The following is a 27476-nucleotide window of genomic DNA, read 5'->3' on the forward strand; positions in this document are numbered from 1 at the left end:
CTTAAGGATCTATTCTAATGAAACAATCAGAACTGCAATCTAGATATATACACAAAGATGTTCACTTAAACTCTATACATAAAAAATTTCTTTGAAACATAAATGATTAGCAATTGGAAAATAGTAAAATGTTAATATTACATAAACATACAAAAGACATATACTTATATTCACAGTACAATTCCAGTTATATAAAAATTCGTGTGTGTATATATCTGAATACAGCTGTCCCTGGTCAGGGAAGATTCCACACGCCGCTGGGGCAACGAAGCCCAACTCGTAAGCCTGTGCTCTCGAGCCTGAGAGCTGGAACCGCTGAGCCCACAAGCCATGAGTGAAGCCGGTGCGCCTGGAGTCTGCGCTCCGAAACAGGAGAGGCCGCGGCAACGAGAAACCCGTTCCCCACAACCACACAGCAGCCACCACTCAGGACAACTAGAAAAGCCCATGCAGCAGCAAAGACCCAGCACAGCCAACAATGAAATGAAATTAATTAGTTTTTTAAAAAAGAAGTTAAAAAACAAAGGTCAAATTATCAGCTATCTATTTCCACTTCAGATGCCTAATAATAATGTTGCTCTAAGAGCATACAAATAACACTGTTTCTGAATCACTACACAAATCTACACTGCTCAGTACCTGTTAGTTCCATGTTTTATGTTTCTGGGTTGTTTTCCACTAAGCAGTAATAAAGACAGGTGGTGATAAACAAGTTTCTCACCTAGTCCAATCTACTTACAGCCAACAGGAAAACTAAGCTAACCGATCTGGCAGTGTTATAGGTACAATCTGTGGCAAACAGTGTAAACTTAACAGCTTCAAGTTAATTCGACACAGGGCTCACCAACACACAGCTGAAGGGTCAAACCAGAGCTGACTACCCTCTAGTCACCAAGCCCTATACACTGGCGTGGGATTGCAGCCATTCAGAGGAAACAGCATCTTTTCCTGATTATAAATACTCAGTGAGAAGTACTGGGAGATTTCACTGGGGTCAAGATTCAATCCCCACTAACATATAATCAACTACATTAACCAGTAATAGCAAGTATTAAGCCTCAAATCAGTAACATTAAGCACATGCAAAAAAAAAAATCAAACTACTCTGAAAACTCTTTATGGTTAACTGTAAAGATGTATACACTATAATAAAGACACAAAACAATATATGTGTGATGTATAATATTTAAATTATACAAAACAAAAATAAGTGAATTATACAAAAAAATATTAAAAAATAACAAAAGTAGTAACAATAGCACCAGGACTAATGGAATATGCATAAGAAAGATTTTACAAGTTTTGTATAATGCATATTTCACAGTCTAAGTTAAGTAGGGAAGAAAAAGTTTTTTTGGATCTGAAATAAAAATCTTGTGAATTAAAATGAACCCTAACTTTTTAGAAATTATGCTTATGGTGTAAAAAAAAATACCCTTGCTTATTTTCATCATCCACAGGTAAATAAGTGGTTATTTTCAAAGTAGATTAAAATAAGGCAGAGTGTATATCATTCTAAAGTGTTTTCTATATTTATAAGAATGGCATAATATCTACATACTCATGCTTTCAATGATCATCCATCAAGATGTATTAAAAAAGAAAACCCGATCAAGTAGTCAAGTGACTTGCCCAAGAAACTGGCAGCTTACAAAGAAGTCTTCTCTGAAACTGCTGAACTGTTATGGCAAGACACTTTCTTAACAATATCTAGACAAGCCTATAACATCAAAACAAAACAACAGAAAAAGGACCGTGTCTACAAATTGAGGCACTCATCATAGGAAATGTGGTCTCATTTATGCAGGAAAATTCATATCTCTATTTTACTCTATTATTTAAAAATCAATTCAAAGTAACAAACTTGGATGAACACATATTTAATGCTGCCTTCTCTAACTTATCAATTCCCATTTACAATGGGAAGTTTTTAACTTCAAGAAATAACCTAATTTAAAAAAAGAAAGAAAGAAATAAGCTAGTAACTTCAAGTTATAGCTGCTTCTAAAGTTGACCCATGATTCATTAGATATCAATTTTTTCATTCAAAGAATATTATTAAAAGCTCTAAAACTTATTTCAGGATTACAATTAATCTTCATTTATCAAAGAGAAGACTGGAAATTCATACTAGTTGACAGGTAACTCATCAGCTACCAAGTCTGGACTAGGCCTGCTAGAGAGAAATAAAGTAGGCGGGTAGTAAGCAGTAAAAATGCATAGGTACATGGAAATACTGCATCTGTGATTAAAGGATATGATTAAGGAAAACTGTGTAAAATGACACGGCCCAAATCCATAAATACAGAAAACAATCAGTAAATAACAATGTTGAAAACTTTATAACACTAAAAACATAAAAGCTTTAGAAACTGGCTTTTTGGTCTACAGTTAAATAATAAATTATGATTCATAATCATAATTAATATTAAAGGTAATTTTTACTACTAGAAGTACTATTACTATTGTGATATATCATGAGGACCTACCTTAAATGTTCATACTTCCATACACCTTCATCTTGGCCTTCAGGTGGTTCAAGAATTTTGTCAATATTGGAACAATCTGCTCTTATGTTCTGCTGAATATACTACAAACAAACAAATTTTATAGTTAATTAAAATATCATACTACACAGTAAATCATACAAGAATTATTGTTTAATGGGTACAGACTTTCAGTTGGGAAAGATGAAAAAGTTCTGGAGACAGAGATGGTTGCAGAACAATGTGAATGTACTTGACAACACAAAACCATACACTTAAAAATGGCAAAAATAATCAATTTTATGTTATGCATTTTTTGCCACAATAAGAAAAAGCCGAGTGAATATGGAACAAGAAAATCCAAAGAAATCCATGCCCAGAGGTAATCAAACTGACAAAAACTAAAGATAAAGAAGCCAGGGGCAGAGGAAGGAACACTTTCGAACTTATTCTATGAGGCCACAATCACCCTGATACCAAAACCAGACAGACAACGCACAAAAAGAAAATTACAGGCCAATACCACTGATGAACATAGATGCAAAAATCCTCAACAAAATTCTAGCAAACAGAATTCAACAACACATTAAAAAGCTCATACACGATGATCAAGTCGGGCTTATTCCAGGGATGCAACGATTCTTCAACATACACAAATCAATCAATGTGATATACCATATTAACAAATTAAAAGATAAAAATCATATGGTCATCTCAATAAATGCAGAAAAAGCCTCTGACAAAATTCAGCACCCACTTATGATAAAAAATGCTTCAAAAAATGGGCATAGAATGAACCTACCTCAAAACAGTAAAGGCCATGTATGATAAGCCCACAGCAAACATTATTTTCAATGATGAGAAACTAAAAGCATTCCCTCTAAGATTAGGAACAAGACAAGGGTGACCACTCAATTCAACATAACTTTGGAAGTCCTAGCTATGGCAATTAGAGAAAAAGAAATAAAAGGAATCAAGATGGGAAAAGAAGAAGTAAAACTCACTGTGTGCAGATGACAAGATACTATACATAGAAAATTACTAGAGCTAATTGGAATTCAGCAAAGTCACAGGATACAAGGTCAATACGCAGAATAACTTGCACTCCTACATACTAACAGTGAAAAATCAGAAAGAGAAATTAAGGAATCAATCCCATTCACCTTTGCAACAAAAAGAATAAAACATCTAGGAATAAAGAGAATCTCCTTTTATCTCTAAGGAGACAAAAGAACCTATATGGAATATTATAAGACACTGATGAAAGAAATCAAAGACAACATAAACAGATGGGGAGATAGTCCATGCTCCTGGGCAGGAAGAAGCAGTACTGTGAAAATGACTATACTACCAAACGCAATCTAAAGATTTAATGTGATCCCTATCAAATTACCAATGGTATTTTTTATAGAACTTAAAAAATTTCATAATTCATATGGAAATACAAAAGATCCCGAATAGCCAAAGCAGTCTTGATAAACAAGAATGGAGCTGAAGGAATCAACCTTCCTGACTTCAGATTATACTACAAAGCTACAATCATCAAGATAATATGATACTGGCACAAAAACAGAAATATAGACCAATGGAACAAGATAGAAAGCCCAGAGATAAACCCACACACCGACAGGTACCTTATTTTTGACAAAGGAGGCAAGAATATACAATGGGGCAAAGACAAGCCTCTTTAATAAGTGATGCTGGGAAAACTGAACAGCTACATGCAAAAGAATGAAATTAGAACACTTCCTAATGCCATACACAAAGATAAAATGGATTAAAGACCTAAATGTAAGATCAGAAACTATAAAACTCTTTAGAGGAAAATATAGGCAGAACACTTGATGACATAAATCAAAGCAAAATATTCTATGACCCACTTCTTAGAGTAATGGAAGTAAAAACAAAAATAAATTAGTGAGATCCAATTAAACTTAAAAGCTTTTGCACAGCAAAGGAAACTACAAACAAGGTGAAAAGACAACCCTCAGAATGGGAGAAAATAATAGCAAAGGAAACAACTGACAAAGAATTAATTTCTAAAATACACAAGCAGTTCATACAACTCAATATCAGGAAAACAAACAACCCAATCAAAAAGTGGGAAAAAGACCTAAACAAACATTTCTCCAAGGAAGACATATAGATGGCTAACAAACACATGAAAAGATGCTTGACATCGCTCATTAGAGAAACACAAATCAAAACTACAAAAAGGTACCATCTCATGCACACCAGTCAGAATGGCCATGAAAAAGTCTACAAACAATAAGAACTGGATGAGTGTGGAGAAAAGGAAACTCTCTTGCATTTCTGATGGGAATGTAAATTGATACAGTCACTATCGAAGATGGTATAGAGATTCCTTAAAAAACTAGGAATAAAACCACCATATGTGGAGAAGGAAAGGGCAACCCACTCCAATAATCTTGCCTGGAAAACCCCATGGACAGAGGAGCCTGGCAGGCTACAGTCCGTGGAGTCACAAGAGTCAGACATGACTTAGCGACTAAACCATCCACCACTACAAAGTGAATATATGCCTAAAGATAATGTGTGAAAAGGATATTTGCCATATACTAGCTAGTTTTTTGCTGGGAGGATGGGAGTCAAGGAAGACTTGGGGTTATTTTTTCATCAACTTCCATTTTATACTTATTTATAATGGGCCATTATTTTTACTAATACTGTAAAACTATGAAAATGAATAAAATAAAGTTTCATATAGCAAAAAAACAAAACAAAACCACCATATGACCCAGCAATCCCACTCCTAGGCATATACCTTTACTTCAGTTTTGGAAACCAAGACTGAAAAAGACACATGTATCCCAATGTTCATTGCGGCACTATTTACAATAGCTAGGACATGGAAGTAACCTAGATGTCCACTGACAGATGAATGGATAAAGAAGCTGTGGTACATATATACAATGGAATACTACTCAGCCATAAAAAAGGAGCACATTTGAGTCAGTTCTACTGAGGTGGATCAACCTAGAGCCTGTTGTACGAGTGAAGTAAGTCAGAAAGAGAAATAAATAAATTATAGAAATAAACATAACCTACTGACTCATATATATGGAATCTAAAAAGATGGTGCTGAGGGATTTATTTCAGGGCAGCAATGGAGAAACAGCCAGAAAACAGACCTAGGGACGCAGGGGGAGGGGAGAAGGGAGAGGACGAGATGTGTGGAGACAGTAACATGGAGATCTGTGGCACCAGGTGTGAAACAGACAGCCAACGGGGACTCGCCGTGCGACTCAGGGAGCTCAAGCAGGGGCTCTGCGACCTTCCAGAGGGCGGGGGCGGGGGGGGGGGGGGGGAGGCTCAGGAGGGGAGGGGGGAGGCTCAGGAGGGGAGGGGAGGGGAGGGGACATGGGTGTGCCTGCGGCTGATTCTTGATGCATGACAGAAAACCACAAGATTCTGTGAAGCAAACATCCTTCAATTAAAAAAAATTAAATTAAATTAAAAAAAGATAAAGAAGCCAGGGGGAAAAGACACGACCTTAGAATAAGAATTCAAATGAGTGCAGCTTTCTCATCAGAAACCACAGATGACAGGAAGAAACGGCACAATACTTTTGAAGTGCTGAAAGAAAAGCACAGTCAACTCAGAATTCTGTATCTAGCAAAAATCCTCTTCAAGAATAAAGACACAGATACTCTCAGAGGAAAGAAAACTAAGGAGAATTCTTAGCCAGCAGATGGCTCTAAAAGAATTGCTAAAGGAAGTTCTTCAGACAGAAGGAAAAAAAATAATACCAGAAAGAAACTTAGAATATCAAGAGCAACAGCAATTATAGATCTCTGGGTATAAATATATATTAGACTATTTTCCTCTGGTCTTTAAAATATATTTGGCAGATGAAAGCAAAATATGCAACACTCTCCAATAGGGTTTTCAAGGTATATATTAAAAGATGTAATGTAGACTGCTATAGTATAAAGGAAGAAGGTAAAGAGGTCTAAATAAAGATAGTTTTTGCATTTCAATCAAAGCAGTAAAATACCGACTCTAAATAGATTGTGAAAAAGTTAAGCATGCACTTAGTAATTTCTAGAACAATCATCAAAAAATTATATGAAATATAGCCAAAACTAGAGTAAAACAGAATATGCTCAAATAACTCTTAAAAAGGCAGAAAAGGGGAAACAAAAAGAGGAAACAAACAAAGGAAAAGTAACAAAATGATAATTTTAAATCTAAACATATCTATCAATAACTACATTAACACTGTTTTTGCTTTAGTTGCTCAGTTGTGTTTGATTCTTGACAACCCCATGGACTGTAGCCTACCAGGCTCCTCTATCCATAGAATGTCCAAAGCAAGAAAACTGGAGTGGGCTGCCATTTCCTTCTCCAGAGAATCTTCCCAACCCAGGGACTGATTCTACTCATGTCTCTTGCAGGTGGATTCTGAGCCACCAAGGAAGCCTATATTGAGATTAAAAGGCCTAAATATACTAATTAAAAGACAAGGATTGTCAGAAAGAACAGAGAAATATAACCCAATTATACTGTTTACAAGAAACTTACTTCAAATATAATGATATAGGTAGGTTAAAAGTAAAAGGATGGAAAAAAATACACCATACAAACAAATCAAAAGAAAGCTGCAAGGAATGAAAGGTAGTTCAACATTAAAAAAAAAAAATTAACCAATATAATACACTACATTAATATTAAAAGGGAAAAAACACACAGTCATTTCAATTAATGCAGAAAAGGCATCTGACAAAATCCAACATCCTTCATAATAAAAATACAGAAAATCAGGTATAGGAGAGAAGTTCCACAATATGATGAAGGGCTTTTATAAAAACCCACAGGCAACGTCATACTTGATGGTGAAAAACTGATAGGTTTCCCTTGCTCTAAAATTAAACATGAGGGAATTCCTAGGTAGTCCAGTGGTTAGGACACTACACACTTTCACTGCTGAGGGACAGAGTTCAATCCCTGGTCAGGGAACTAAGATCCCACAAGGCCAAAAAAAAAAAAAAAATCCAGAAATGAGACAAGAATGCCTGCTTTCACCATTGCTATTCAACACTGTACTTAAATTCTAGCCAGAACAATTAAACAGAAAATAAATAAATAAATAAAAGGCACAGATGACATGATCCTATACACAGAAACCCCAAAGAATCCACAGGAAAGCTCATAAAGCTAATAAATGAATTCAACGAAGTGGCAGAATACAAGATCAATATAAAAAATAAGTTGTGTTTCAGACTTCCCTGGTGGTATAGTGGATAGGAATCCACCTGTCAATGCAGGGGACATGGGTTCCAGCCCCAGTCCAGAAAGAGTCCATATGCCTTGGAACAACTAAGCCCATGCACCACAATTACCGAGCATGCATTATTAACTCAGAGAAAGCCTGCATGTTGCAACAAAGACCCAGAGCAACCAAAAACAACAACAACGTCAACAACAAAATATATATCAGTTGCGTATACCTTCAATGAACAATTCAAAAAGAAAATTAAGAAAGCAACTCCTGGAGCTTCCCAGATGGCTCAGTGGTAAAGAATCTGCCCGCCAATGCAGGAGACACAGGTTCGATCCCTGATCTGGGAAGATTCCACATGCTGTTGAACGACTGAACCACAACTACTCAGCCCTCATGCAGCAAGTACTAAAGCCTCGTACCTTAAAAGCCTGTGCTCCACAGCAAGAGAAGCCCATGCATAGCAACTACAGTCACCCCCACTCTCTGCAGCTACAGAAAAAGCCCACCCAGCAAAGGAGACCCAGCACAGGAAAAATAAATAAAATTTAAAGAAAGAAAAAAAAAGAAAGCAACTCCTATATATATCCACACCTACATATGACTGAATCACTTTGTTGTACACCTGAACACTGTAAATCAACTATTTACTTCAATAAAAAATAAGAGGAAAAAAAGAAAGCAACTCTATCTACAACAGTACTTGAAAGAATAAAATATGAAAGAATTAATTTAAATCAGAAGATTAAATACTTGCATACTGAAAATTACAAAACATTGTTAAAATTAGACCTAAATGAAAGCTATCTTACATCTATAGGTAGACTTAATATTGTTATCAATATTACCTAAAGCAATCTACAGATTCTGTGCAATCTCTACCAGAATTCCAGGTCCTTCCACAAGAATGGAAAAGCTGATTCTCAAATTTATATGTAATTCCAAGGGGCACCAAATAGTCAAAGAATCTTGAAAACATAAATTGAAGGATGCATATTTCCCAATTTCAAGACTTACTACAAAGCTACAATAATCAAAACAGTGGACTTCCCTAGAGATCCAGTGGCTAAGACTCTGCTCTCCCAGTGCAGGGGAACCAAGTTCCATCCCTGACCAGAGAACTAGATCCCACATGCTGCAACTAAGAGTTCTCACGCCCTAACTATTGTGCATACTGCAAACAAGATCCTGTGAGCCGCAACAAAGACCCGGTGCAGCCTAAGTTAAAGTAGGTGTTGCCATTAAAAAAAAAAGCCTAGTACTGACATAAGCATAGACTTATAGTCCAATGGAACTGAACAGAAGAACTAGAAATAAACCCTCACGTAAAGTTAAATTATTTTTGACAAGAATGTCAAAAACCATTCAATGTTGAAAGGATAGTCATTTTTAAGTATACAGTTCTATGGCTTTCTTGTATTCACCATGTTGTGCAACCAAAGAAAAGCCCTGGACCTAACAGCTTCACTGGTGAATTTTACTAAATATTAAAAGAACTAACACCAATCCTTCTCAAAGTCTTTCAAAAAAAATTGAAGACAACAGCATACTTCCTAACTCCATTACAGCAGCATTCCTGATACCAAAGCCAAATTAAGGTACTCTAAGAAAACTAAAATAACAATATCCCTTGTGAACACTGATGCAAAAATCCTAGCAAATTCAGCAGCAAATTCAAATGATTATACACCATAATCAAATGAGATTTATTCCTTGAACGGAAGGATGGTTCAACATACAAAAACTGATCAATACAACACACCATGTTAACAGAATGGAGGGGGGGAAAAACAACACAATGATCTCAATTGGTGCAGAAAAGGCATTTGACAAAATTCAACATCTTTTTAAGATAAAAACACTAACAAACTTAAAATAAGATGAAACTAACTCAACATAACGAAGGCCAAATATGAAAACACACAGCAAACATCATACTTAATGTGGAAGAGACTGAAAGCTTTCCATTAAGATCAGAAATAAGATAAGGATGCCTGCTGTTGCCACTTCCATTCAAAACAGTATTTGAAATTCCAGCCAGAGTAATTAGGCAAGAAAAAGAAATAAAAGGCATCTATATTGGAAAGGAACAAGCAGTTTTCAAATGAAATAATCTCATATGTATAAACCCAAAAGATTTCACAAAAAAATTGCTATTAGGACTAATAAGCAAATTCAGCATAGCATCAGAACAAAATTCTACTTTTAAAGAGAAAAATATCTGCACATTTTTCCTCTTAATTTTCGCCAATTTCCATGCACAGAACTCCAGATTTTATTTCTAAATCTTCCACAAGGCCTCTTTACTAACCTATTAAATATTTGTTCATCGAACAATACATTCTTTTTTTTTAAACAATACATTCTTAAAAGGCAATGAGCAAAGCCCTTCAATCATCAGTACTCTTCTATTTCCTGGGCTAAGTATCTAAACACTACACTGGATCCATTCTAAAGGTTTTTACTGTTTCTGTTAAGATTATTAAATGTTTGGGGCCAGGGGCTTCACAGCACGGCTCTCAAGATCTTAGTTCCCTGACTAGGGACCAAACCCATGCCCTCTGCAGTGGAAGCAGAGTCCTAACCACTAGATCACCAGGGAAATGCCTGACAAATTTTTACTGCTCAAAGAATTCAACTGTGTTTTTATTTTGTTTTCCAATATTTTTAAACAACACAATAAATCCAAATAGCTATCTACTTTAACTATCTAGCTATCAAAATCAAACAGCCTTGACTAATATACTAGCACAGCCAATTTCAGTCATCCTTTTATTAACCCTTTAATGTGATTTTTAAGAATTAGCTATAGAAACTTTTTTCTCCCAGTTTCCAGATTTTATTCACTTGGGAAGAACCACTTTTTTTTTTTTTTAAACTCAACATAGTATACAATATGGTTCTCAGTAAAAATGCTTAAAAATCTCCTGAGGGGTTTTTCAAACCAAACATGTTATCACCCCCTCAATAATCACAGTCTTATCTTAGTGAGCTATTTGGTAGTGGAAACAAACTTTCAAATATATTGGAGGGAGACAAAAGAAGTAGTAGTAACTATGGGAATTCCCTGGCAGTCCCCTGGTGAGAGGTTAGGACTTGGTGGTTAGGACTTGGTGGTCTTACTAACCAGGGCCCAAGGTTCAATCCCTGGTCAGGGAACTAAGATCCTGCAAGCCAAGCATGTTCTCTAATGTTCAATCACCAAATGAATAATGAGTATGCTACTTCTTTATACTCACATTATTCCACTTAAGCATTCAATTATTTGTGAATTAAATTCATTCTAAAATCAAATTTTATACCTTAATTTGGTATATATTAATAGATAATAAAATGTATTTAAGTTTGATGATAGTTTAATATGCCATCTTAAAACAAAATGAGGTTTCATAAAAGTTTTAAGCAGGCATCCCAATAATTCCAGGGATTCTGGTTTGTGCTAAAAGATACAGGAATACTTAACTGTGCCAAAGGAGATACAATGCTCAGGTTACTGGAGTTGCAGAAGAAACTATTATCATTACCTGCTGAACAGCAAGGGTACTGTCCATTTCATCAAAGGATTCATCAGGCCAATTATAGAAATCCTGTAAGAAAAAATGTCACGGTTAAAGCATATACAAAGTTACAAAGAAGATGCAATACTATTATGATTAACTTCAATTCCTAACAAAGATCCAAAATTACATCAGGGGAGAAGAAAAGTTCTCATATTTTAAACAATGTGATTATTAGTAAGTAAATTAAACACACTTTATTCAATGTTTTAAATGAACACCAAGATTTTATTTAACTGAACTCTAAGTTACAGTTTTCTCAACCATAGATCCCTCAAATATGGCTCTCATAAACCTTTCATGTGTTATTAATTGATAAGTCCAGCACAATTTTGTTTGTGGTGGTTAAATATTTTTCCAAAACTTCTAATGAAAAAAAGTCCAGGCAGTAAAAAAAATTCATCAGCTTTTACCCAAAGAGAATAGCTAGAATAAGCAGCAGTTACTACTCCATTAAGTATTATTTAAGACAGATATTATAAATTACAATTCTAATTGCAAAGGATGTTTTAAATTTCTAAATCAAAATGTGAGCACCATCAAAAACGAATCATTTAACAAGAACAAGCTACTTTTTAAAACATTTGTTTGTTTATGTTTTGGTTGTGCTGGGTCTTCGCTGCTGCTCTCAGGCTTTTTCTAAGTGCAGAGAGCAGGGGCTACTCTCTAGTGAAGGTGTGCAGGCTTCTCACTGCTGTGGCTTCTCTTGTTGCAGAGCATGGGCTCCAGGGAGCACGGGTTTCAGCAGTTACCACACGAGTTCAGGAGTTGCAGATCCTGGGCCTCTAGCACACAGGTTCCATAGTTGTGGCATGTGGGCTTAGTTGCTCTTAAGCATGTGGGATTCTCCTGAATCCAGGATGGAATCTGTGTCTCCTCCATTTATTAGCAAGTGGACCCTTCACCACTGAGACACCAGGGAAGCCCAGCAGCCAGATTCTTAACCACTGGACTACCAGGAAAATTCACACAATCTTCTTTTAAGGGGGATATTTTTATGGGTCACCTTGTACTGGTTCTGAACTGCTCTACAGATAGCCCAGTTCACAGACATTCACTAGTGTTAAGACTCTTTCCATCTGACGGCTTTTTCAGCAGTTTACCTATCTATCTTCTGTAGGCGCTTAATGCCTGACACATTGTAGGTACTCAATAAACGTCTGGGAAAAGGTAGTAGTAAATCAAAAATCTACAACCCTGCATCAAGTCAATGTGAGTAAGTCTCTAAAAACTGGAGCAACCTGAAGAATACAGTGTTTGATACCACATTAATAAAAATTTAATTGCAAAACATATTTATAAATATAATGCATGTAACAGTAAAAAGTTTAAAGAAAAAAAAAAAGGAATGATAATCACCATTACTGACCAGGAGTGGGTAGAAGACAGAAGAATGTGATACAGAAGGATTTAACTATATTAGTAATGTCTTAGTTCTGAGAGTACGTGATGGGCATGGTATACCATTTAAGTGTCTTAAACATTTCATATCTTTTCTTTTTCTATTCTGAATATTTTTCCTATTCTGTATGAAAATGAACTAAATTTATTTTAAAAGTCAAGAAATAAAAACAACTTTCTGGAAATTGTTTTAGGATGTCTCTTGCTAGATATTATCTACATATTATTAGAAAGTAGTTTTAAAATTCTCCCTGATATGTAGTGAAAAATGTTTCTATTAATACACTTTGCAAATTTTTTCATTTTTTAAAAAAATCAAAAATAGTTTGTATTCTGTTTTTAAAATATTAGAAAACACATATAGTAAAACACAGAAAAGATGTAAAGATGTAAAAAGTTAATTGAGAATTAAATGTTTGCCTCATACCTAAAACACTTAAAAGAGCCAAAAATCCAGCTTAATGAACATTCTCATCTAATTCAGTAAAACATTTATTGAAAAACAACTATGTGCCTATAACCCAACCTAACCAACTAAAAAAAAAAGTAGAAAGCTACTCTATCTACTCTAATTCTAAATATATCATTTTAGAGTAGACCCATTTCACTGAAGGAAATCAGTGTGATATACAAAGGATAGGCAGAATGCTGCTTAAGTAGTCCTTTTTTAAAAATCCTAACCTTTTCTATTACATTTTATTTAACAACTCTGATCTATGACTATGTGGGAAAAAGCCAAGGAGCTTTCTATATGTGACTTACTCATAACATAGCAAATAGGTGTGTTACAATACTGAATTAAAATCTATGATTCTCTAACCTTTCAAAATTAAGAACTTTTGAATCAGTAAAAATGGATGATTCTTATCTGAGTACAAAAAATTCACTTCTAAATACAAAAATATAAAAGTTGATCATTTAAAAGGATCAGAAATAATGTTTCCACAGAATAAGAATTAACAGCATCTGAGAAAAGATCATTTATAAAGAAAGAAATTTTGGAAACAGTAAAAAGCATAAATAATATGCAAATTCCAAGTAGAATGACTATAAAACTGCCAATAAAACTGACACAATAAAACATGACTATAAAAACAAAAGGTTTTCAAACTGAACTCTCTAAAATTCAGTATTATAAGCAATTTATGAAAAAGAAAAGGTCACTAGTGAACTAAGTATGAATCGAATATGAAGACTGTAACCTTTAACAAAAGCAGTCTAATTTCTGGGCTTCAGTTTCCTTATCTGTAACATGGATCTGGGAAGGTGCCTGGGTCTAAAAGTTTCCTTTGAAAGCACACCCTTTCCCAAATTCTGTGCAAGGCATTAAAAATCTATTCTCTGGCATAAGGTAGTAGAGTAGCTCCAAGATTGCATCTGGTCTCCTACCCTGCTCGCCATCCCACACATACACTTAACCTCTTTTTCTTTAAAATCACATAATAACATCTCTTCTGATTTTGGAGCATGTACCCAATTGCAAGCCATTTCACTTGGCAGGTTGATCAGATGAGGTCTAACTACCCTATTTGATTTTTTTTAAGAATGTGAAAAGCACTCCGTCTTTTGCAAATCCCAAGAATCAATACTGACATAAGGACCAACTCACCCCAAGTACTGCCCTACTAAAAGTTGATAAAATTATAATCAGTTCCTTCCTTATGCTTCACACATAATAACAAAGAAATTCACAAGGAATGACATCTAGCAAGTCCCAGCCTGATGATGAAAACTTGCTGGACCAGAGAACAGCTAGAGCGAGAAGTGGTCAAAAGCAAACAGCAGGAGGAGGAGGATTAAGTAAATTATCGACTCCCGGATCCGGCTAGACAAGCTGGATGTCAGGAGTCGGGCAGGTCACAAGCCAGATAGGAACTGGAAGCCAGGACAAGGCAGGCTGTTTACACCCCTCCCACCCTAGAAGCCCCGGCCCTCACGGAACCTCAGGGGTCTCCACCTGGCGGGCCGCGCGCCTCAGCCACTGGTCACTGGAGATCAGGCAAAAAGCGAGAACAAGCAGTCGCTGCTAACAGGCTTTCCAGCCCCGGTCTCGGCCGCCCCCACGCGCCCCTCGCGCCCACCCTCCAGTCGGAGCTCCGCAGGCCTCGCGGGCCGCCGCCGCCTCAGCCAAACCGAGGGGCTGAGGCTCCGGAAGAGCAGGCCGGGCACCAGTGCCCCCGCCAGTCCGCCGGTCGCCCCGGCCCGTCCTCCTCTCAGAAGTATCCACTTCAAAGAGCGACTCTGCTCGGCACCAAGAGCGCCCCCCGCCTCCACCAAAGGTGCAGAGACAGTACCTGAGCCTTGGTACCCGGCCTGTTCCGCCTCAGCACAGCCGTCCCCTCCGCCATGACCATAGTGCCAGAGTCTGGGCGGCTGGAGTCGGTACCCGGATGTGGGGGACGGCCGCCTGCGCGGGGGGCGGGGCGGAGCGGCGTCCCGACGCGGGCGCCGGGGAGGGGCGACTGCCGACGGCACAGCCGGAGCCCGCGCGGGGCAGGGTGGGAGGAGCCGGAGGAGTCCGCGAGAGGGCCGGCTGACGGGGGGAGGGGGCCGAGAGAAGGAACAGCCGACGACTCGCAGGCGGCCAGGTGGAGGGAGGGAGGGAGAGGCCGGCTGCCAAGGGCTAGAGTAGCTAAGGGGATTCCGCCGGCCAGCGCCGACAGCCACCGTCCCCAAGTGGGAATGTGCAAATTCGGCCTAACGCGTCGCGCATCTCCTTGGGCTTATGTTAGTTAACTGTAAGGACGGAGCTTGCGCAATGGCGACCGTTTCAGTGGTCGGTTGTGCAAGCAAATACCTAGAGAAGCATAAGTCTGTCCCGAAATGTGCCTAGACGTGCAAAGTGAAAAACAGGTCAGCAGTCTTGGAAAATTACACAGACCCTGCATGAAATCGACCAATTTCAAATCAGACTTAGGTTTAGAGGGTAAAACGGTATTGCCGCCATCCGCTAACTTCAAAGCCAAGGATCTTTCAGTGACAAGTTTGTGTAGATAAGAGACCCAGATGCCAATTATCTGGGGTAGAGGGGACATCGGGTATTGTGTGTTAAGCAGACAAAATTAGCTTGTATTTTTTGCAAGTCAGAAGCAGGAGGAGAACATGAATGCCCCTTCATTGACGGTGGGTGTTGTACATCCCAGAATTTCAGTTTTCCTTTGTTGCAAGTTCTAAATTTTCTCTTAAATCATGGAATCACAGACGTATTGGCAAACTTTTTTTTTTGGTTTCTGCTTGGAAATCTTAAAATGTTTGATCTGGGGTGAGGGAGGCCTTAGGTTATCAAATGGGAAGACAGTTAAATGAGTAAACAGTGCATATAGTAGGGTAATTTCCAACAGAGAAAAGCATCAGATATCCCATCAAGTACACGTAAAGGTGTATTAAGAATGCTGAGACATGTAACAGAGGCTCCAAAGATGGAAGCCAGGAGTGGACGAGAGGGTGGTTAAAATGAGCGCAAAGCTGAATAACTGTCATGACTTGGAATTTCGTTCAGAAGCATTTAATATGGGAAGTCTGTTTGCCTTTAAATAAAGATTTCTTCTTTCTGGAAGACGTAGAGACTGGTAACTTTTCAAGAGAAAGGATAATTCCACCACTAACTTATAAGTGCAAAAAATTTATTCATCCAACAAGTGTTTATTAAGCCCCACTGTGTGTTTGGCACAGAGGTAAAAGTATAAAAAGGCCCCATCCTTAACGATAAGTTGATTAGAGTCTAGCAGTGGAGACAGCCGTGCAAATCACCAGTTCTCTTAATAAATACAGTGAGAATCTAAGACAAGCAGCACCTAAATGTTGCCACCCTAAGAGAGATATGGGTGGATCTGTAGAGAGCAGATTCTTAGGTCTGTGGACAACCTAACCTTCCTTACTCCAAGGATTCGGTTATAATTTCCCGGATTGTGTGGTAGTCCCTGAGCTGTAAATATCAGTTATTTATAGTTGAAGGGGCTCATCTTAATGTTCTCTTAAGTCCAGAGTTAGTAATACTTAAATACTGTTTCAATCCATCTGAAAAGAAAAGAAAAAGGGGGTAAGTAGGTGTTAAATTCAGGAACAAAATACATAATCATCTCTTTGAAAAGTCTAATTATGTTACATTGTGATGTCAATTCTGGCCTTGTTTACAGGAAGAACCTTGGTCTTTATGGTTGAAATGTTTCTAGCTCTTAACCTTCACATTTTAATCTGACGTTTAATCTGTCAGTCTGCAGATTTGAAGCCTGCAGACCTCCAAACAACAATAATTCTATAACCACAATTAATTTAGGGAGTGGGGGGAAGAAGAAAGGAGCATGATCAGTAATAACAGTAACATGTAAAAATAGGTTACTTGAATATTTTGGTTAAAGAAGTAGCTTTTTTTAAAGGTAAGATAGACAAATGAAAAGAACTCTGGACTGAGATTCAAGAAATCTAAATTCTCTTCCTTGTTGACTGTAAGACTTTGAACAGTTTGTCAAATAAAAGGGTGTGTGTGTGTGTGTGTGTGTGTGGTAATGAAACCAGGTAATGAAACCTTCTGCCTCATAAGAGTATGACCTTTTGGAGGCTTCCCTGGTGGTCCAGTGGTTAAGAATCCACCTTGCAATGCAGGGAACGTGGGTTTGATCCATGGTCTCGGAAGATCTCACATGCCATGGAGCAACCAAGCCCGTGGAACACAAATACTGAGCCTGTGCTCTAGATCACATGAGCCGAAACTGCTGAAGCTCAGGCTCCGTAGAGCCTATACTTTGCAACAGGAGAAGCCACTGCAGTGAGAAGCTCGTGACTAGAAGCTCTCCTCAACTAGAGAAAGCTCGTCTGCAGCAATGAAGACCCAGTGCAGCAAAAATTAATTAAAGACTCTCAAAAGTTTTAGAAGAAAATACTCCGTAAGTCCAACAAATCATAAGTAATTTCAAAACCATCTATCCAATATGAAATCCGCCTAGGGGAGTTTTAAAATCCAAGTAAAATAGTGAATGCCCATTGTGTTTAGGCACTGAGCAACAACTGAGAACCATGAATAAGATGTATAAGCTCCTTTCTTCAGAAAGTTTAAAAATGAATAGGAAAGGAGGATATGTAAATTACTATACTACAGACAAAATGTCTTTGGTTGATGGTTGCCTATTTGTTATCCACACTCCTTGACATATGCTCTTTGCAAAGAGACTTTCCTCTTGCTTGGTATCCATCTCTCCCAGTTTGAGCAGGGAAAGGTAAACCCATCTTTAGCTAAGGGATAAATCCTTATTGGCCTAAGCCAATGGGTAAAGGGTGAGCATTTGACTCCATTTTAGCCTAAGGAGATATGAAAAGATACCTGATGGAGCACTTTGGGGAAAGGTTTTCTTGCTCTTGAGGAGACAGTAAAAGAGATGGTCCCTTTTTTGTGCCACTGAACCTTGTCAAGTCTGGGGCTGCATCAACTGTCTTGACCTGAAGGAAGCCAGCCTAAGAGCAGAGCTGATGCACTCACGGGTGCATGAAGTACTTGAAATGTGCCATGAAGTAGCATTTATTGAGGGGATTTCATGGAGGCAGTTTCCTTCCAGGCGAAGCAAAACTGAAGCAGCAGTGAAGTATGCAGATGTATGTTCACAGCTGAACAAAAAGTAGTCGTGTGTGTAGTTTTGTACATTTTTAACATATTATCTGAAAATTAATTTCTCTTTATAAAAGTTGTTATAGACAAAACTTTTTTAATTTATAAAGTTCAAACAAGACAATTTTGACTACAAATGAGTGAGATACTCAGCTCCCACAGCACTTCATTTTTACCTCTAGAATATTTGACCAATTAGTGACTGTGGTAGCCAGTTGCCAAGCTGTCCCCCAGTGACTATCATCTCCTCAGTGTGAGAGAGAACCGAATGAAGAACACCTCTGGTTCTCTCACACACTGAATAGGGCGGGCCTGTTTAGTCAAAACAGGACACTGAAAACGATGTTGTGTGACTCCTGATGTTAGGCCGTAAGAGACACCGTGGCTTGGGCCTTGCTCTCTCAGCTCACCTCCCTCAGGTAAGCTAAGACGCTGCCATGTGTGAGGGTCCGCAAGTTGCCCACAAGGGATCCCCTGAAGCTCCCGCCAAAACTAAGCATCAACTTCCCAGCAAGAGTAACCATCTTGGAAGTATAACTTGCAGATCCCAGTCAAACCTTTGGCTGACAGTAGCCTCATAAAATTTGGGATAAGCAGATCCCAAATTTCTGATGTCCAGATACTGTGTGAGATATTGTTGTTTTAAGCCAGTAAGTTTGGGATGATTTGTTAAGCAGCAATAGATAACTAATACAATAGTTCCAGAATCTTCAGGAAGGGAAGATATGATCAGAAGAGATAAGTCACAACAGATAATTATTTCCTTTTTTCAATAGGGCACCTAATGTCTTTCATGAAGTTAGGGGCATTTTCTACCTTTATTTTCTAGATGACATCAGTCTCTAAAATTATGCTATTAGTTTAGTTGTTTACTTCTGCCCATTTTATTCACAAGAAACTCTGGAAGATTCTTAAAGAGATGGGAATCCCAAGAGACCTGACCTGTCTCTTGAGAAATCTCTATGCAGGTCAGGAAGCAACAGTTAGAACTGGACATGGAACAACAGACTGGTTCCACATAGGAAAAGGAGTACATCAAGGCTGTATATTGTCACCCTGCTTATTTAATTTCTTTGCAGATTACATCATGAGAAACGCTGGGCTGGATGAAGCACAAGCTGGAATCAAGATTGCAGGGAGAAATATGAATAACCTCAGATATGCAGTTGACACCACACTTATGGCAGAAAGTGAAGAAGAATTAAAGAGCCTCTTGATGAAAGTGAAAGAGGAGAGTGAAAAGTTGGCTTAAAGCTCAATATTCAGAAGACTAAAAAAAAAAAAAAACCATTCAGAAAACTACCATCATGGCATCCGGTCCCATCACTTCAAGGCAATTAGATGGGGAAACAGTAGAAACAGTGACAGCCTTTATTTTGGGGGACTCCAAAATCACTGCAGATGGTGACTACAGCCATGAAATTAAAAGATGCTAGCTCCTTGGAAGAAAAGCTATGACCAACCTAGGCAGCATATTAAAAAGCAGAGACATTACTTTGCCAACAAAGGTCCGTCAAAGCTTTGTCTAGTCAAAGCTATGGTTTTTCCAGTGGTCATGTATGGATGTGAGAGTTGGACTATAAAGAAAGCTGAGCGCAGAAGAATTGACGCTTTCGAACTATGGTGTTAGAGAACACTCTTGAGAGTCCCTTGGACTGCAAGGAGATCCAACCAGTCCATCCTAAAGGAAATCAGTCCTGAATATTCATTAGAAGGATTGAGGCCGAAGCTGAAACTCCAATACTTTTGCCACTTGATGTGAAGAAGTGACTCATTTGAAAAGACCCTGATGCTGGGAAAGGTTGAGGCAGGAGAAGGGGACAACAGAGAATGAGATGATTGGATGGCATCACTGACTCAATGGACATGAGTTTGAGTAAGCTCCGAGAGCTGGGGATGGACAGGGAAGCCTGGCGTGCTGCAGTCCATGGGGTGGCAAAGAGTCGGACATGACTGAGTGACTGAACTGAACTGATTTTATTCATCCCTGTATCTCTAGTGCCTAAGACAGTGCCTGACACATGTTCAAAAAAATGAATGGGGAGTTCCCTAGTGGTCCAGTGGCTTAGACTGCAGTCTCAATGCCGGGGGCCTGGATTTGATCCCTGGTCAGGGAACTAGATCCCACATGACACAACTAAGACTTTGCCCTTGCCACTAAGACCCAGTACAGCCAAATAAATTTCAAATTAAAAAAAAATTAATGACTTAAAAATACTATAATAAATTGGTCTTTTGAAATAAGTCAGATAAGTAAGTACCCACTGATTTTTTTCTAAGTCAAACCTCTAGGCAAAATGAGACTGAAAAGTGGTTTTTAAGAGTTTGGCTAAATTTTAATGTACTCAAGAACCAGGCTTAACTTGTAAGAAGAAAGAGGGTTTGGATCCATTCCTTATCTCTTATAACAGGAAAATCTCCAGATAAGATTGAAAAAATACAAAAACCAAAAACCATAAAAATACTTAAAGAATGGAAGAACCTTCTACTGGAGACTTTTCAGAGTTTGAAATAATAACTAGAAGCTATAATGGAAAAATTTATTTATTCAGCTATACCAAAGTGACTTCCTGCAAATTCAAAGCATAAAAAAAAAATCAAATTATTAACTGGAGGAAAAAACTTATCACAAAGAACCAATTTTCCTGAATGATAAGGATATCAAATCATAAAAAGCCAGTTACCCAGTAGGAAAGTGAGCAGCAGATATTAACAGTCAATAGGAATAGTCAGTTAACAGGAAGAAAATAGAGATGGCTCTTAAACACATGAGATCCTTGCCCTTATCCATAAAGATAAATTAAAATGATTTGTTTGGAAAAATAAAAACTTCATAACATCCTATATTATTGAGAGTGGGAGGAAATCAGCAATCTCATACATTGCTGGTAAGATTATTAATCAGTAGAACTTCTCTGAAGGGCAACTTGAAGATGTTTGTGTGTGTAAGTGTGCATATATGATTAAGGTTCACATAACTGTTGACATGGGCTTCCCAGGCCGCTCAATAGTAAAGAATCTGCCTGCCAATGCAGAAGAACAGGTTCAAGAACTGCATCAGGAAGATCCCCTGGAGAAGTGAATGACAACCCACTCCAGTATTCTTGCCTAGAAAATCCCGTGGACAGAGGAGACTGGCAGGCTGTGTAGTTCATGGGGTTACAAAAGAGTCAGATACAACTTAGCAACTAAGTAACAATGACCCTTTGACATAGCAATTTCATGCCCAGCAGTTTATCTTAAAGATATAAAATCTATGGAAAATTTTATTTATTTCAGAAGCATTTCTAGTAGCATAAGTTTAGAATTTAAATATCAGTCAATAGGAAATGCTTAAATTTTGGTTCATCCATATAATGAACCATCATACAGCTATAAGGAGAATGAAACTTTTATATGTACTTTATAGATTAATTCCAAAGAAAATTGTTAATACAAAAAAAATAAAAAGCAAGGTGCCAATTGGTGTGTACAGAATATTTTACTTTTGAAAAGTATATATATATTTTTTATGCACGAGATACATATGTATACACACACAAATACATATGTATACATAAAACACCCCTGAAAGAAAGAATATAAACTGTAACACAGTGCCTCCAGGGATGGAACCAGGTGGCTAGGGCACAGGGATGGGAAGGACTCTTTTCAGTGTCCAACCTTTTGAATTTTTACCTACATACACATTGCATGTGTACATGGTCAGTCACTTCAGTCGTGTCTGACTCTTGTGAACCCTGGGCTGTAGCCCTCCAGGCTCCTCTGTCCATGAGATTATCTCAGCAAGAATACTGGAGTGGGTTGCCATTTTCTTCTCCAGGGGATCTCTCCCACCTAGGGATCAAACCCACATCTCTTGCATTGGCAAGCAGATTCTTTACCTGGGAAGAATCCCAAACACAATATCTAGTTTTAAATATTAATACAATTAAAGTTTAAGGAAAAAAAATATCAGGCTTGACTCAAAATGTTAAGGAACATCTAGTGCCCCCCCCCCCTTTTTTTTAAAGTTAATTCTTAAACCCAGAGAGGTTGAGATGATTTGTCAAATATCACATAACTACTATTTTCTGGGCTCCAAAATCACTGCAGATGGTGACTGCAGCCATGAAATTAAAAGACGCTTACTCCTTGGAAGGAAAGTTATGACCAACCAAGACAGCACATTAAAAAGCAGAGACATTAGTTTGTCAACAAAGGTCTGTCTGGTCAAGGCTATGGTTTTCCCAGTGGTCATGTATGGATGTGAGAGTTGGACTATAAAGAAAGCTGAACGCCGAAGAATTGATGCTTTTGAACTGTGGTGTTGGAGAAGTCTCTTGAGAGTCCCTTGGACTGCAAGGAGATCCAACCAGTCCAACCTAAAGGAGATCAGTCCTGGGTGTTCATTGGAAGGACTGATGCTGAAGCTGAAACTCCAACCCTCTGGCCACCTAATGCGAAGAGCTGACTCATTGGAAAAGACCCTGATGCTGGGAAAGATTGAGGGCAGGAGAAGGGGACGGACAGAGGATGAGATGGTTGGATGGCATCACTGACTCTGTCATCCATATCTCCACGTCATCAATAGACACGGGTTTGGGTAAACTCCAGGAGTTGGTGATGGACAGGGAGGCCTGGCGTGCTGCAGTTCATGGGGTTGCAAAGAGTTGGACACGACTGAGTGACTGAACTGACTGACTATGTAAGCTACACAGGATCCAGCGCCTAGGTTTGATTGAGCTCTCTCATACAGACTGTTTAAGGGTTTAAAAAAAAAAAAGACATTTAAATAGACTTCACGTAAATAAAAAGTTCTAAAGTCCATTTTGGTGTGGGTGCAGAGAAAAGAGCAATTAACTTGCTGGATGACGCCTGATCTGGTATCATGCTGGAGAGCAATCTGGCAGCCCTTACCCAGAAGCTTAAAAATGCTCACAGCCAGGTAGGTGCACTGTTGGGAATACAGGGAGGAACTGCCCTATCAGGGACCAGACAAATACATAAGTTTCTATTGAAAACACTGTGATGGGATAGAGAGATCAATGGATCAGACTGTAAAATCCAGGAATATGTTTATTTAAAAATTTAATGTATGATAAAGGTGACATCTCAAATTTGGGGGCAGGGGAGTGGTGGCGGCAAAGAGTGGGTAATCCAATAAAGTTAACCATTGGTTTAAAAAAAGTCAGACACATATACTGTACACTAAACGGATCAATGAATTACTTACATTTAAAAAAAAAAATGTACTAGAAGAATGAGATTTAATTAGAAACAAAAACTGCACATCAAATTAGGAAAAAATGTGATAAATTCACACCCCTAAAACCTTATGATCCATGTTGGTGGTAAACCAGAATGGTGTGCCCAACTGTGGCAGTTTGGAGGATCCTCAAAAAGTTAAAAATAGAACTACCATAGTTCTATTCAGAAACCCCACTTCTGAGTATTTCTCTAAAAGAACTGAAATCAGGATCTCAAAGAGATATATTAGCACTCTCATCTGAATTGTAGCAGTGTTTACAATAGCCAAGCTGTGGAAGCCTCAATGTCCATCTATTGTATGAATGGAGAAAACGTGGTGTTGCATACAATGGAATTATTATTCAGCTTTAAATATGTGACAACATGGAATGAACCTTGAGGACAATAAGCTAAGTCAAATAAGTCAATCATAGGACAAAATACTGTATTGCACACACATGAAGTACCTAAAATAGCTGTAGAAGCAGAGAATAGAACAGTGGTTGCCAGGGACTAGGGGGAGGGGAAAATGGGGAGTTTTTAATCAATGGGCATAAAGTTTCATTTATTCAATATTATAATGTACACTTAAAAATCTGTTAAGAAGGTGTACTTCATACTAAGTGTTCTCACTACAATAAAAAAATGAAAAAATACGTTATTTTATAATGTCAATTTTAAAAAATAAGAACTTTCTGTAAAGCAGTTTCTGGAGCAATAGAGGAAAAAAAATCATAATCTTGATAATGGTAACAACTTCCACAGCAGAATAGCACCGTAGTAATTTTATTCTCAATTTTTCAAAAAAATTTTTGTGTAGAATAGTGAAATGCAGACTTTGAAGTCAGACAAGGCCGAGTTCAGTTCCAACCTATGACTTAAAATTTGTTACATTGAGCAAGTTCCTCTACCTATCTGCATCCTTCACCTGTGAGGCAAAGAACGTCAAACAGTATTGCTATGATTACGCAGATAAGTAGGATTTTATGTTAAGTCACTAGAATAATGTCTGGCAAGAGCTCAAAGATGCTAAGGCCATCACTAAAATTCCAGTCAGAATTTTACCTATTTTACCTTTCTCCTTACTATTTTCCTGTTGAACAAGAAGTAAATGACAACATACCTCTCTAAAACACATGGGTCCACATCCCCAATACCCAGATTTTTGGCCCAAATTTCTGCCAAAATTCTTTTCCCTATTAACTTTTAATATAATCTCACAATCTATAAAGGGATTCTTTAGCAGTTCTGGTAGACAAGGACAACTTCTCTGGCACAAAAAGAACCCTTCCATCCTTCTGATTTAGGTTATGGACAGAGCCCTGAAATTCTAAGATAGCAAGTAATTCCGAGAATGAGTAAGTTTTGCAAACTCATCTTAGATCTCAAAATGTACTTATTTCCTTGGGTCCTGTGAAAACAATCACGAATGGTAAAGTCATAGACCTTGGACTGGATTCCTATTACAGTTTACCAACCACATGGCCTTGAGTAAGTCTCTTCATTTCCTCCGTGAGTTCTCTCATTGCTAAAACAAATCTGTGCTTATGGGTTACAACATGCAGTGCACATTAGCTGTGCCTGGCACACAGTAGGAAACTGATGGCCCAGTTGGGTTCTGTAAAAATAACGCATTCCTTTTTTTAACCTAAATATGACAAAAAGCCTTATACAGCAAAATGTCACTAACATATAATGTAAATACACATACTATTTTATTGATGGGGATATTATCAAAAGTTGAGATTATTCCGTTATCACTTACAATTTAATCTAGACTTTGATTCCACAAGACAGATATGGAATACAACAACTTTTAAAAGACATTATCATAGGCTAGCTTATAAGCAACCAAAACTAGAGAACAAATTTGACTGCAAGGCAAAAATAGCTGGTAGCTGAGAGGCAGACAAGATTAGGAGTTGGTAATCAACTCCAGTGTAGGATTGTTTGGGTTCAAATCTTAATTCTCCTGGCTCCTAAATCAAGTGATTTGTCCAGTTCTCTGTTTCCTATTTGATAAAATCAATAAATTGTATACTAGATAACCCAATTGTCAGACACTTTTAGGTACCCCTTCCCTTTTCCACAGTTATCTGAAATGTCTATCAAGTGCTTAGAACGGGCTGACAAATAGCAGAGGCCATAACAGTTTAGACAGCATGTAAATGTATAAGACTAAAGTTAAAGTCGCTCAGTGTCCGACTCTTTGCGACCCCATAGCCTATACAGTCCATGGAATTCTCCAGGCCAGAATACTGGAGTGGGTAGCCTTTCCCTTCTCTAGGGGATGTTCCCAACCCAGGGATTGGACCCAGGTCTCCTGCATTGCAGGCGGCTTCTTTACCAGCTGAGCCACAAAGTGTCCTGTTATTACTTAACCCCCTTTGTGCCTCACCTTCCTTATATGCAAGACGTGACTGCTAGTACTTGACTCATATGTTCTTGAAAGATTAAGCCATGTGATATATGCCAAGTTCCTACAACAGTAGCTAGTACCCAGGAAATGCTCAAGTGTCAGCTATACCGTCACTGGGTGCCTCGCCTGGAGGACACAGGTACGCAGCCAGTGTGAGCTATTACACCCTACCTTGGATTTCTTCCTAACTATGTAGTAGTGAAAATATTCAAAGGTTTTCAAAATATAACTTAAGAAATAAGACATAATACTAGATTTGCATAAGTGAAAAACTATACTGTTTGATATATATGAAGTCAGAATGTTGCTACTTGTCTTCCTTTAGAATGTTGTTGGTAAAAATCCATGGCTTTGAATCAGCATCGACTATATACTTAGTAAAGTTAGCCTCAACATGAAGATTGAAAACCTCATTTTCCAGTTCTCTGCAGGTTACCTGTATATGCCCCACATAAACCACGAACCCTAAAGCAAGTGTCAGTCACTCAGTCGTGTCTGACTCTTTGCGACCGCATGTACTGTAGTCTGTCAGGCTTCAGCCATTCCCTTCTCCAGGGGACCAACCAACCCAGGGATTGAACCTGGGTTCCCTGCACCGTAAGCAGATTCTTTACCATCTGAGCCACCAGGCAAGCCCAAGAACCATCTTAAATCACTAAATAAAAATTAACCATTGATTTACATTTTTATTTGGAAATGTTTATACCAGTACAGTGAAACTAAATTTTAAACACTGGATGTCATTAGCTTGGATATCCTTAGTTTATTATAAAAGAGAAACATGGAAATTATTTACATGATGAAAGATTTCAGAACTTCAGTGGAATGGGCAGCTTCACGTGATGCCATTTCAATAGTGACTTATTTCAGTCAACATATTTCCCAAGAATGTCACCATCTCTAAATAAGAAATAATCCTGCAAACAGAGAAACCATTAGTTAAGAAAACTAATAGCAAATATTTAACCTATTCTTAATATTATGAAGTTTACACACCTTGTCGTCTAGAACTACTTTGGTGCCTCCATATTCTGGGAGAAGAACTTTATCTCCAACTTTCACACTAACTGGCTGAATCTCTCCACCCTTAAGAAAATAAGAATGTTTATCAGTAAAGATGTTTAGTTAATCAAACCAAATATTTACGCTTTTATTATTAATCAACTGTGCACACTGGAATCAGATGTTTAAAAAGGGCTTTGGCAGTCAAGTGGTATAATTTATAGTCATAGTTCTTCACTCAAAAATATCACTGCAGAGTTACACTTTGAAATAAGGCACACACAGAGGCTTCAACTAAAACCTGATTTCAGTTTAAAGGGTCAAAGAATTATACTGGGAAAACTAACTTTAAGCTTTTCAATCGTTAAATATTAACACACTTGAAGTAATATGTTACTTCACAACCAAGTGAGGTAAACCAGTTTTTAAAACCATATGTACAATGGTCATGTTTAACTTCTTTCAAACACGTAAAAACTTAATTTTCTGACTTTGGAACAGATACTTCATTTACTTTTGCAATTCAATTTCTGTTCCTCCA

At 37.9% G+C, this 27476-nt stretch overlaps 1 protein-coding gene across 2 annotated transcripts in view; it reads right to left on the reverse strand.

Moving 5' to 3' along the window:
* The window catches only part of HSPE1 (heat shock protein family E (Hsp10) member 1), a 42315-nt gene that overhangs the window by 13393 nt on the left and 1446 nt on the right, over positions 1-27476 (reverse strand). Inside the window, exons 1-3 of one of the 2 annotated variants that reach the window (XM_061149087.1) lie at positions 14981-15100; positions 11253-11315; positions 2490-2590 (exon numbers count right to left, since the gene is read on the reverse strand). In XM_061149087.1, the coding sequence (XP_061005070.1) occupies positions 2490-2590; positions 11253-11315; positions 14981-15040 (224 nt within the window). In that variant the 5' untranslated portion in view covers positions 15041-15100. Of the gene's footprint in view, positions 1-2489; positions 2591-11252; positions 11316-14980; positions 26851-26929; positions 27020-27476 lie in introns of those variants that run through there. The other variant, XM_061149088.1, reaches the window with a different exon arrangement.

Source organism: Dama dama, chromosome 8 (genome assembly GCF_033118175.1).
Source record: "Dama dama isolate Ldn47 chromosome 8, ASM3311817v1, whole genome shotgun sequence".
Taxonomy (NCBI): domain Eukaryota; kingdom Metazoa; phylum Chordata; class Mammalia; order Artiodactyla; family Cervidae; genus Dama; species Dama dama.